At 36.0% G+C, this 12,673-nt stretch overlaps 1 protein-coding gene across 2 annotated transcripts in view; it reads left to right on the top strand.

The window, feature by feature from the left end:
• The window catches only part of LOC105296721 (S-adenosyl-L-methionine-dependent tRNA 4-demethylwyosine synthase), a 186,535-nt gene that overhangs the window by 138,609 nt on the left and 35,253 nt on the right, over positions 1–12,673 (top strand). For both annotated transcript variants that reach the window (XM_011366973.2, XM_011366972.2), the window contains exon 15: positions 8,796–8,963. In XM_011366973.2, the coding sequence (XP_011365275.1) occupies positions 8,796–8,963 (168 nt within the window). The remainder of the gene's footprint in view (positions 1–8,795; positions 8,964–12,673) is intronic.

Genomic DNA, 12,673 nt, shown 5'->3' with positions numbered 1-12,673 from the left:
TTAAGAGATCACCTTGCTGTAGTCATGAGTGGATTATATAGAGAAGTAGTAGAAGTAGGTATACCAGTTACAAAGCTACAGCTTAATGTAAGCAAGAGATGTGATGGCTTGGAGAGGTCCATTGGTAATATAGTTGGAGAAGAGTGGCTGCATTTGGGGTAAAATTTGGAAGTACAACTAACAGAACTCGTTGCTAGATGATGTGTAAAGAAGGAAAGAACAAAAGGAAACAAGAATAGCACTGGGTTTTTGGCTTAAAAAGTTGTGTGGATGTGGAACAATTTACTGAGATGGAAAGACCAGTATGGGAAGGAGGTAAGTTTAAGGGGGTAATTTCATGAGTTATATGCTGGCCTTATTAAATTTGAGGTATTTTTTAAATATCCAAGTATAGGTTCAAATAGGCCATAGGTTATATAAGCCTGGAGGTCAGGGATAAGACAGGGCTGACAGTAACGATTTGGAAGTCATCAGCATGAGATGGTACTTACAACTATTGAGTGTTAAGATGTAGATGGCTTTCTAAGAATCCACGAAATGAAAGACAGTGACCGGAAAATTTACCCAGTCTCTGAAAACCCCACTCTTTAGTTTATGTATATGAAGCTGAATATACTCTGTGTCATATCAGTGTATATATCAGATTTTTAAAGCTGTTTTTAGTAAGTTTATCTTTCTTTGTTACTTACTCTGAAGAAGTAGAAGGTGGGAACAGAGGAAATACTGCTGAGTGTGTGGCATTTTGTCGAATCAGGTCAAAGACACTCTTTTCTTTGAAATTGCTATTAATAATTAATATTAATGATGCAAAGATACAAACTACATCTGAAATATATGTATTGGCTTAAGAAAACCTTACCAACATCAGGGATTAGTAGTGTTTAAATTTATGATTTAGTTCTCAAAGAATACTGCCTCAAATTATGTTGCACTAAAATGTTATAAAGCAACTTGGATATAGCACATGGCCACCTTCTTTTTCATTTTCTATTTCTTTCTTTGCAGTCATGTTTTCTATAATGAATGAGATATTTTATAATCTGAAAAGACTCAAGAAATATTATTTTTTTTAAAGGAAGATGGCTACAAAAAAAGAAAGTTGGCTCCGGTATGAACAGTGTAATTTTCTGACAGATAGTTTTTAGTTGGGCAAACTAGTAGCATAACTAAATAGATAAAGCCTCCTGTCTGTGCCTGAGATGTCATAATAACATAGTTTCTTTCAAACAGTATTTCTATTTTATTATTTTATCCCTGCATCAACAAATATTTTTGAGGTCTCTCCATGTGCCAGGCCTTGTCAAAGCACAGAGATAAAATTTGATATTGATATGCTATTTTCACAAATAGATATCTTATTGAACTAGGCAAAGTCTACTAAAGTAATAGAACTACATTGAAAGATTTTATTTTTAAATTCTTGGAGAAATAAGTAATCTAACCACAATATAGCTGTCTTATTTAAATGATAAAATATAGGGTAGTAGATAACAGTTTGTGTTTTATCAGAGGAAAGCATGGTGATAGTCACCTTGTCTCTTACAGACCTGCAGTATTATAGTATGAAGCGCTTGGGCCATTGGGATTGGGTCACATGCTTTATGAAATTTAGCTGTCATTTATCTAATGAGTTAATGAAGTACCTTCCTTAAACTGAAGTAGGAAGAGGGATGTTTACAGAATATAATATGCTACTAACAAACAGAACAAGTTATAGAATAATATTTATTATTTTGAGGTAGTAATGATATCAGGACCCCTCCCCAGAGCCACTAAAATGAAAAACAGCCTTGAACAATAGCTTTGAAGTAGTGAAGCAGTTTTGTAGTTTAAAACTTCCTGCTAAAGGGGAAAATAATGGGAATAGGGAAAGTCCCTAACGTAGGCATGCACAGAAGTACATCTGGTGTGACCTAGAATTCACCTTTGCTTCATTATACGATCATTGTAATAAATTAGCATTGCAGTTAAGGCTGTACCCATCATGCATCTGATGCCATGACAGTTCTGAAAAGCCCAAACATGGTAAGAAAAAACACCTTAATTCCAGAAAAAAACACCTTCTTTCCATGAAGTGACCATTCAAAATCATGAATATTCCACCCATTAATAGATTAATAGATAAAATTCCCAGCCCCACTATGGGTGGGGCAGCTCTCCCTTGAGCCTGTCTGCTTTCCCTTCTGCGGGTGTACTTTTGCTTGGCAGAAGTTCTTTGGGGCTGACCACTTCTGGCAGCTTACTCTCCCTTTTCAGTGAGCTTACTTTGTTTTCAAGGCTGACCACTCATGGCTGCCTCTTTTCCCTTCTAAAAGTGTACTTTTGCTTTTAATAAAGCTGGCTTGCATACAATAAATTTCTAGGTGTCTGCCTTCAATTCTTTGTTGACCGATGCCAAGAACCGAGGTCCAGGAGTTCCAGGATTCCCCAGAACCAGTAACAATTTGATTACATTTTAATTGTATATGTTTAGATATTTATGTAAGAAAAGTATGGAAGTGTTGCAGGAAGCAACACCTGACGGAGGAAATTGGATGCTCAGACATCTTTGTTGGAGGAAGGAGAATTTATTAGCTGGCAGAGCACATAGGGCTTAACAGCACCAACGCACAAGCTCCCTCCTAGTTATATTTCTTACAATTTATATATCTTTGCAGTGTCCGTGCAAGGGGTACATAATTCCTTTGTCTGAGGTCTTACGTGTACCTCATGACTCAGGATGGGGAGGGAGAGTTTTGGTGGGGGCTGCGAGGGGTGCCTTTTTCATGAATCTCTCTGCTGTAGGAGATGGGAGCCGTACGGTCTTTATTTACTAGCTGAAAGTTTACATGGGGATTCAAGATCTGTGGGCAGAGCAGTATTTTGGCAGCTTGGTATTCTAATTAAACTGACTGATATCAAAGGACTCCCGGTACTGTTTTTATCCCCTATAGTTTGATGAGAAAACAAATGTCTTTATGACTTTTTGCAGTGATATACTAACATGTCATTCCTATACTCTAAAAATGCTTCAACAGCTACCCTTCAAAATCAGCCCAAGCTTCTCAGCATGGCCTCAAGGCCTTCTTACTGGACTGCCCACTCAGCACTCAGTTTTTACCTGGCTAAGCTGCCTATCATCTCTATAATCTCCAGTCGGGAACCCCAGCTGACCCCAATATCATCATATATTGTGCATATCTGGTATAATGGTCTAAATTCTGAACTCTCAGAGGGCAGGGGGTGTGCCTGTTCTTCTCTGTACCCCCAACCAATCTATGCTGAATGACCTAAAGATCGAGTAACGAGTTGTTCTATGATAATAAATCCCACAGCTCTTTTCTGATCTAATATAACATTTCATTCACATAATTCAGGATTTTTCTACTCTTTAATGTGGATGGTAAAAAAAAAAGGCCACGCAGTAACATGACACACTTAAGAGAGGCCAGCATGGCTAGCCCTACAAACTCAGAGACTGAAAGTAACCACATAGGATGATCTGAACATAAAAATTTCTAACCAAAAACAGGTCATGGCGAGTAGTCACATCCTGAGCCTGCTGCTCTCTTGACAAAGGTCAATCTTTACCTTAAGTGAGCCTGTCTATTGTCTTTTTGCATCTAAGGTAAGGTGCCCTTGGAATGTTAGAGTAATCCCTTTTTTCCAGACCCCTCAGGGCACAACCCACTACTACACCAGAGCACAAGACCACAGAACCCCTCATGGTTATCTTGTCTCTGTATACCATCTCTATATGCTGTAAATGTTAATTTTTAACTCTCCTGTACCCACCAATGTAAAAGAAGTATGTGCCCCTCTGTTTTTTTATCCAATTCGAGAATTTTTCACTTTGCTTTCTCCTGCCCCCTTAATCTGCCACTAGTGAACCCTCCTTACATCTCCTCCTTTGATTCTAATATATAAAATAAGCTGCAAAACTGCCATTCTCCAGAGCATTTTCTTAATCTGTTGAGATTTTGCTTCCCAGCAATTGTCATCAGTTTGGCTCAAATAAACTCATTAAAATTCTCTACAGGTTTGGACATTTAAGTTGACATTAACAATCATGAACCAACTGATAAAACACTGGCTAGGTGTTGCTACATACATTAACAACTGGTACTATTCCTTACCTCTGTGTGAAGAAAGAGTAAGGCTGTGCTAAAATATCTGTTTTGCAAGATGCATTCTGCAAGGCTTGAGCTCTGTAGACAGTTACAGCGCTAGGGATAAGAGAGTTCTAAATCATTTGACAACAAATAATTACTGAGCACTTACTATTCTCAAGGTACAATGCTAGGCAGAGGATACAAAGACAGTATTTCATTTATAAATAGTGTGTTATGAAAGTTTTTCAGTGAGGCAGATGTTTGTAACACGAAACACACTTTCACAAACAAGCAAGCCAACAATGATAGTTAAGATACTCAGCAAGCAAATAAAGGCCTATTCGAACCTAATGAAGCTAAAATATATGTTAATTTACAGGGAATATAACAAAAATATTTTACAAAACTAGCAATGAAAGAAAAGAAGAAATCAATATAATAAAGAAATAGCTTTTATTGATTTAGTTTAAATAAATGTGCTTAATGGAAAGTGAGCTAAACATTTACTGAATCCAGACAGATCCATTACACCACTGAATTGTCAAAACAAAGCTATTAAATTGCTGCTATTATTCTAACTTTAATCTTGAGGAAGTTTAGGCTCAAGGAGGATTTAGTAACCAGTCCTAGGCTCCTTCAGCACCTTTCAGGAATGTAGCAAAGCTGTGCTCTTCCCTCTCCCCCACTTGAGACTCCAGTGTGTGTAGACTATGAGAGATTCCAGCACTCCCCACATAGACACGTGTTCAGGAAATACAAAGTGTTGTGGCGCGAATGATTCTGAGACCCAGGGAGCCAATTGAGATTAATTATGAGCCTTTATTAGCCCGGGGACTGACTCTCTACCCCCGCAGGGTTAGAGGAGATCAGCCCCAGGGTTTGAGAGTGAGGCAGTTATAAAGCCTAGAACAAGCAAGCAGATTACAGAAGCAGAAGTTGGCCATTAGCACAATACATCACCTAGTACCACACCCTGGTTAACAAGTAAGTGGATTATAGAAGCAGACATTGGCCATCTTCATATCTTATACAATACACCTCCTAAACCACACCTAAGCAAGTAGGACAACTTCTGGTATCTAAAGATATTTCTTCCCTGTAGCTGACTTAGCTAGTTGGCTCACTTGAAAATTTTCCACCCTTAACAAAAGGATATGAACAGTATTTCGTTTGCTTCTGCAGAGAGCCCCAGGCATATCACTAGCTTAGGGGTCAATTTGTACTATTAATTTCACATTTTCAGAGCATTTATGTGACCTTGAGGTACTATTGATGCAGAACAGGGCAAATCTCCCCAAGTGGGGGTATTCAAGGTGTACACCCGCCAAGAGTGAGGGTCCTTGACTCTGCGCTGGAAAGAATTTAAGTGTGAGCCAGAGTAAGAGACAAAGAGGAAAGTTTATTAGAGAGAGAATAAAGCTTCACAGAGATGTGGTCTCTCAAAGTCAGAATGAGACCCCGTATGTTTGAGGAATTGGGTTTATATCTGTTTTCCTTTCATGGTATAAGTATGCAGTGTTAAAGGCGTGGGGAAGTAGTTCCTGATCTCAGCAGGAATCTTCCTGTGGTTTGGCCCTATGCGGATCAACCAAGTTCCCTGTCTAGCAGCACGTAGCAGGCTCTGAATACAACCTGGTTTAACATCGAGTCAATCTATGTAGTTCTCATGCCACTTTCTTACATTACTCTTAAATTTTAATGACAACCCCTTTTGAGGGATAAGTCCTGGAGACTTTTTTCTTTTTACCAAGAGCATCGGTAAGGCACAGGCTTCCAAGTGCCATTTTGTGTCAGTGGGTAAATTTTGTCCTATTCGGCCTTTCACTGAAGATAAAAGGGCCTAGTGTTCTGTCCTTTAAACCCAAGTCCTGTCTTTGCCAGAGCTGTGAAAGACCTGGGTGGTCTCTCATCTAAGCCCTAAGGAATCTTACAGATCCAACAGATCAGCTGTGCTCTCAGGAGTATGTTTACCATAACATATTTACTTCTACGTGTTTGTTTTTGGAGGAGTTTGAGGTTATTTTAGCCTGCCATATTGCTAGCTCTCATCAAATATTTTTTTAGAGGTTTATTATTATTATTTTTTAAAACTCCTCCAGTAGAGAAAAATTTTATTTTAATTAATAACAACAAAAAGTGACCTTTTCAAACATGAAATAGTTTAACCCTATTAAACAAGAAAGGATGCCTTCTCCATTTACTGATTTCATTTCAATCATTTGAATTATAAAAGCAATATATATGCTCATTGAAATAATTTGCATAACACAGAAGTATTAAAAAAATTAATAAGCCTTTTCTTTCTCTTCTACCAAATAGAACACTGTTTACAATCTGATATATATCCTTCTAAGAGAGGAGAGGAGGCATCTGAAAAATGCAAAGGGAAGGGCCTACAGAAATGATCCACTCAGCCAGTTATAGATTGACCACACCCTATAGATCTCTAAATGGCCTTTTGGAAACTCTTGTCACACCTGCAAGATAAAAGATCTGTAGATAGATAAGACCAGTGTTCTGGGAATTCCTTTGTTATAACTTTAACTAGGAACTTGAAAGTGCATAGATAGACCTGTTCTTCAAGAAGTTTTTTTGGGTCTCCTTGTCATTCCTCAACCTGTAGATTCTGGAGTTAGTGACTGCTTTTCATTTGCCACATCGTACCCATCTGTTTTCTTGAGATTATTCTTTTTTAAAAGTTGTGAGGGAAGAACTTGGTGCTGGTGATAAATTGGGCAGGTGTGGGGGTGGTGGTGGGATCAGAAGGTGTCAAACAGCCATAATATGAGAGAAAATAAAGCATTTTTAGGCAATTCAGGGTTAAGTGTGTTCAAGAATAAAGTCAGGGCAAGTCATCAGTATACTAGAGTGTAGGATGAAATGAAGTAGTCAGAGCAGAGAAGAGAGAGCTGCGTCAGTCAGAGAGTCCTGGGAAGGGGGTGGGGGTGGGTACAGTCAGGAACTAACTCATTGGAGAAGGAAATGGTCCGGCAGGGTCAGGCTGCCGCAAAAGTGCTTTCTAAAGTGCTATAAACCATTATGTGAATCTATAGAAAAGTGTTATGTGAAGGCATAGTAATGAACTATGGCATTCATTCTTTAATTTCATTTCCAAACCAAATCTCTGCTTGATGTTTCATTATTTATTATTGCTGAATAAGAAATATTAAAATATCTTCCAAAGCCATTGTCATGAATATAAGATCTTGTCTAAAATCTCTGCTTCAGCGAACTTTTAAATATTAAAAATAAATTCCTTTGAATTAGTTACTATATACATGGCTCTTCATATAATTCACACATTATAAACAGTATTTAAATTGAAGTAAAGTTCATTTTTATGACTATTTTGACCTATCAGTAAATTATTTTCATATTTTTTATACATTTGAGTATGTTTAGCACGATTTTTCATCTATGCTTTCTTAAAGATTTTTAAAATTATTTCTATTATTTGCTTTTGTAATTCACCTAAAACTCAGACTCAATTTAATGAATTCTATAAATCATTGGCAAAGTAGAGAAGGTTCTCGTGTTTACTGTAATTAAGTTGGGTTGCTTGTAGTTTATGGTCAGCAGCAGTTATCTCAGTTTTTGTAATGTTTTGCAACAGCCATCTGGAATAGAGCATTTTGCAGAGATCATGAGTTTTTGGCCAGGTCTCAGCTCTGCCGTCAGTAGGGTCATGGTCACTCTGTAGTGTTCATTTGTGAGTTTTTCATTTAATATCATTCTGCCCCCCTTTAATATGTGTATGGGTAGGTGTGTCTGTGTGTGAGAGAGAAAGTAAGAGACAGAGAGTCTGTGTGAGTGGTGCATATTTTTTTATTTCCATGATTCTCTACTTAGTAGCAGCATATCTAGAATAGTCAAACAATTTGTTAGGAAAATTTGATTCTGGTGTATTTGAAGAGCCTGCAAAGTTAAGATATCCCTTATTATTAGAAAATTAATCATTTATCATTATGTAATCAGCAAATAGAGAACTTAGTTATAAAATTTCAGGGTTTGTAATATATGGGCTGTCAGGTAGAGTTCAAAACAGAAGCAGTTATCTCACTGCATATGTACTGAATAGGAATTTCTGTAGAGGTGAGATGCATGTATGTATGTGTAGGTGTGTTTAAATGTATATATGTATATCCACAAATATATTTCCTATTTGGCATGATTCTTCGTTTTATATATCCTTATGCAAAATGCATTACAAAGTGGTATTCTTTAAGAATAAAGAATAATAACAGGATCTTTATTCAGCCCTTTACAGAAAATTTACCAACCTCGAATCTAAACTATACTGAAAGACGGAAGCTCACTTTATTTTCCCAGTGAATAAATTTTTCAGTGAATTTTTATGGTTGTCAACTATCTCTGAATTATTATACTAGGAGATAATAATCCCTTGAGAATCTATTAGACTGCCCAAACGAATCCGAATGGAAAGATATTGGTTCAAATATATTATTGTGACCTTAATGCATAGATTATGACATGACACAACACACAGGTACCCAAGAGCCAGCATTGTCATTGAGTAGAAGGAACATTGGCCTGGGAACTCTAGTGCTATTTTTGTCAGTAACTACTCATATTAGCTCCTAAGCAAATTTTATCATCTTTTATCACTTTCTTCACTCTAAAATACATTTTAGAGTGCATTTAAGTAGGTCTGTAATGTCTCTAACTGTTGTAATGTTTCCACAGGGTGTTACCTACTGTGGAGAGAGTTCAGCAAGCAGTCTTACTATGGCCAATGTGCCTTGGCATGAAGAAGTGGTACGCTTTGTCTGTGAATTGGTGGACCTGATCCCTGACTATGAAATTGCTTGTGAACATGAACATTCCAATTGCCTCCTGATAGCTCACAAAAAGGTAAGAAGAGTATCTCAAATAAGCATTGTTCTCCCACCCTTATCTTCTCGTTTCTTCTTTTTTCACTTAGTTTCTGCTCACTTAATCATGAATCAGCAAATTCCTGCTTATTTGCTAGCTTTCCTAAAACGAACATTAAGAAAATTCTAAATTCTGTCTGTTGGGCTCTTTTCCAAGTAAAATTACCTCTCTTTTCCGTGTAAAATTAACTTTGTTTTTAGTCCTCTTTAGGCACTTCAAGTGCTTTCTGATTTGCGATTGGTGTATGCTAAAAAACAAAAGGAAAACATCCTTGTAATAACCTCTGGTCCTTTACTGAAATAACAAGGGAAAGCTAAAATAGTAAACCACCTCCCTATGAGTGTGAGTGTTTCTGTCAGAAGAAATATTAAGATAATTATCAAATTTTAGATCACTTCGAATCTTGGCCTCTGGAGAAATTTTTCTGAGGCTTTGGTTCATGACTCTATTTCCATTTTTCCCCCTTAGTGCTTTTATTAGGCAGAAGTATGTGAATCTAGTGTATTTCTTAAGTAAATAATACTTAGCAAAGGAAAAATTCAGTTCTTGGGAGAGGCAGGCCCATTAAAGTCAGAAGGAAAACTCTCACTTTAATGGCCAATGATAGAGTAGCTATTATAATAGTATGTCCTTAGGAAAGTATTTACAGAAATCATGTAGCATCTGGATTTCATTCAGAACATTACAAGGTGAGGTACATGATGTGTAGATGGCTTTAGAATTGTTGAGGCTAGATAATGGATACGTAGAGGTTCATACTACTCTGCCTAGTTTTCTGTTCAACTTCCACATTAAAAAAAAAAATGCGTTTTTAAAAAGTGGAAATGGATGAACCTTAAAAACATTCTAGGTGAAAAAAGCCAGACACAAAAGGCCACATATTGTATGATTCCATTTATATGAAATGCCCACCATAGATAAATTCATAGAGATAGGAAATAGATTGGTGGTTGCCAGGGGTTGAGTGAAGAGTACATAGGGAAGTTACTGCTAATAGCTATGAGATTTCTTTTTGGGATGATGAAAATATTCTGGAATTATATGATGGTGTTGGTTGCACAACTCTGACTATATTAAAAACGAGTGAACTGTATACTTTAAAAGGCTGAATTTTATGATATGTGAATTATATCACAGCAAAGGTAGATTAATACCAAAAAGGTAGTAAAGATCAAGGGTGGGCTACCTCTTTTGTAAATGCTTTTTATACAAGTTAAGTCAGGTTTAACTTGCACATGAAAGGTTCGCTTTTTCCTTCCTCAAAACCAAAATGACTTCCTAAACAGCTTCTTGGGTTAATGACATTTAACAATGTGAAAATCCCTCAATTAAAATTTCTCATGCTCTAATCTCAAAAAAAGTATGAAGTAAAGGCCTTCATACTTTGATTGTAGTTAGATTGTATATAGCTGACCTATGGTCTGTCAGACTTAAATATTTAGAGAGAAGATGTCCTCAGAGCATCAAGGAATAAAGAAATAAAGGCAACCTGGTATTTGAAATGTTAATTAAAGTATGTACAAATATAACTAACTAAAGTAATTTTTTATTTCTCAATTGGAGTAGACATATACAATATTATATTAGTTTCAGGTATACAACATACTGATTAGATATTTATATAACTTATAAAGTTGTCACCCAGATTAATTTAGTACCCATCTGACACCATACATAGTTATCACAATATTATTGACTGTATTTACTATGCTGTACATTACATCCCCATGACTGTTTTTATAGCTGGCAATTTGTACATCTTAATCCCTTCCACTTTTTTCACCTGTTCCCCCCATTCCATTCTCATCTGGAAACCATTGAGATGTTCTTTGTATCTGTGAGTTTGCTTCTGTTTTGTTTGTTTATTTTGGTTTTTAGATTCTGCATATAAGTGAAATTATATGGTATCTGTCTTTCTCTGTTCGACTTATTTCACTTAGCATAATACCCTCTAGGTCCATCCGTGTTATTGCAAATGACAGGATTTCATTCATTGGCTGAGTAATATTGCATTGTATATATTTTATCCATTCATCTATCAATGGACACCTAGGTTACTTCCATTTTGGCTATTGTAAATAATGCTGCAATGAACATAGGGGTGCATATGTCTTTTCTAATTAGTATTTTGGATTTTTTCTAATACCCAGAAGTGAAATTGCTAGGTCATGTTGTAGTTCTGGTTTTAATTTTTTGAGGAACCTCCATACTATTTTCTATAGTGGCTGCACCAATTTAGAATCTTACCAACAATATACAAAGGTTCCCTTTTCTCCACATGCCTGCCAGCACTTATTGTTTAGTGATTTATTGGTAATAGCCATTCTGCCATATCTCATTATGGTTTTAATTTGCATTTCCCTGATGGTTAGTGATGTTGAGCATATTTTCATATGACTGTATGGCTACATGTATGTCCCCTTTGGAGAAGTGTCTATTCAGGTCCTCTGTGCATTTTTTAATTGGATTGCTTTTAGTTTTAGGGTTTTTTTTTTTTTTGGTGTTAAGTTGTATGAATTTCTTATATATTTTGGGTATTAACCTTTAACAGATGTGTCACTGGCAATAGTCTTCTCCCATTCAGTAGGTTGTCTTCATTTTGTTGATGGTTTCCTACATCATGCAACATCTCTTTAGTTTGATGTAGTTTCATTGGTTTGTTTTTTCTTTTGTTTTCCTTTCCCAAAGAGACATATCTAAAAAAATATTACTAAGAGCAGCATCAAAGAGTTCACTATCGTAAACTGTAGGTGTTTTATTGTTTCAGGTCTTACATTTAAGTCTTAAATCCATTTCAAGTTTTTTTCTTGTAAATTGTGTAAGAAAGTGATCCAGTTTCATTGTTTTGCATGTCTGTCTAGTTTTCCCACCATCTTTCTTGAAGAGACTGTCTTTAACTCATTGTATATTCTAAACTTCTTTATAATAGATTAATTGACCATATAGGTATGAGTTTATTTCTGGATTCTCTCTTCTGTTAACAATGTGAAAATCTATGTGTCTTTTTTTGTGCCAATACCATATACCCTTTTGATCACTATAGCCTTTAGTATAGTTTGATATCAAGTAGCCTGATACCTGCAACTTTGTTCTTCTTTCTCAAGATTGCTATAACCACTTGGGGTTTTTTGTGGTAGCATATAGTTTTAGGATTATTTGTTTCTAGTTCTGTGGAGAATGCCATTGATACTTTGATAGAGATTGCATTGAATCTGTAGATTGCTTTGGGTAGTATGGACATTTTAATGATGTTCATTCTTCCTATTCATGAGCATAGTATATTTTTCCATTTATTTGTATCTTCTTCAGTTTCTTTCTTCAACATCTTATAGTTTTCCAATTACAAGTCTTTTACCTTTTGGTTAAATTTATTCATGGGCACTTTTTTGATGCTGTTGTGAATGGGATTGTTTCCTTAATTTCTCTTTCTGCTAGTACATTTTCAGTGGAAAAATGAAATCCATTTCTGAATATTAATTTTGTACCTCCTACTAGTTTTCTGGTAGATTATTTAGTGTTTTCTATATATAGCATCATGTCTTCTGAAAATAATGACAGTTTTACTTCTTCCTTACCAATTTGGATGCATTTTATTTCTTTTTCTTATTTAATTGTTGTTAGGACTTTTGATCCAATGTTGAATGAAAGTGGTAGAAGTGGATATACTTGTTTTGTTCCTAATCTCAAGG

This window comes from Pteropus vampyrus, unplaced genomic scaffold, assembly GCF_000151845.1.
Source record: "Pteropus vampyrus isolate Shadow unplaced genomic scaffold, Pvam_2.0 Scaffold128, whole genome shotgun sequence".
NCBI lineage: Eukaryota > Metazoa > Chordata > Mammalia > Chiroptera > Pteropodidae > Pteropus > Pteropus vampyrus.
The sequence above is the reverse complement of the archived record's forward strand: the minus strand, read 5'-3'. Positions and strand labels throughout refer to the sequence as shown.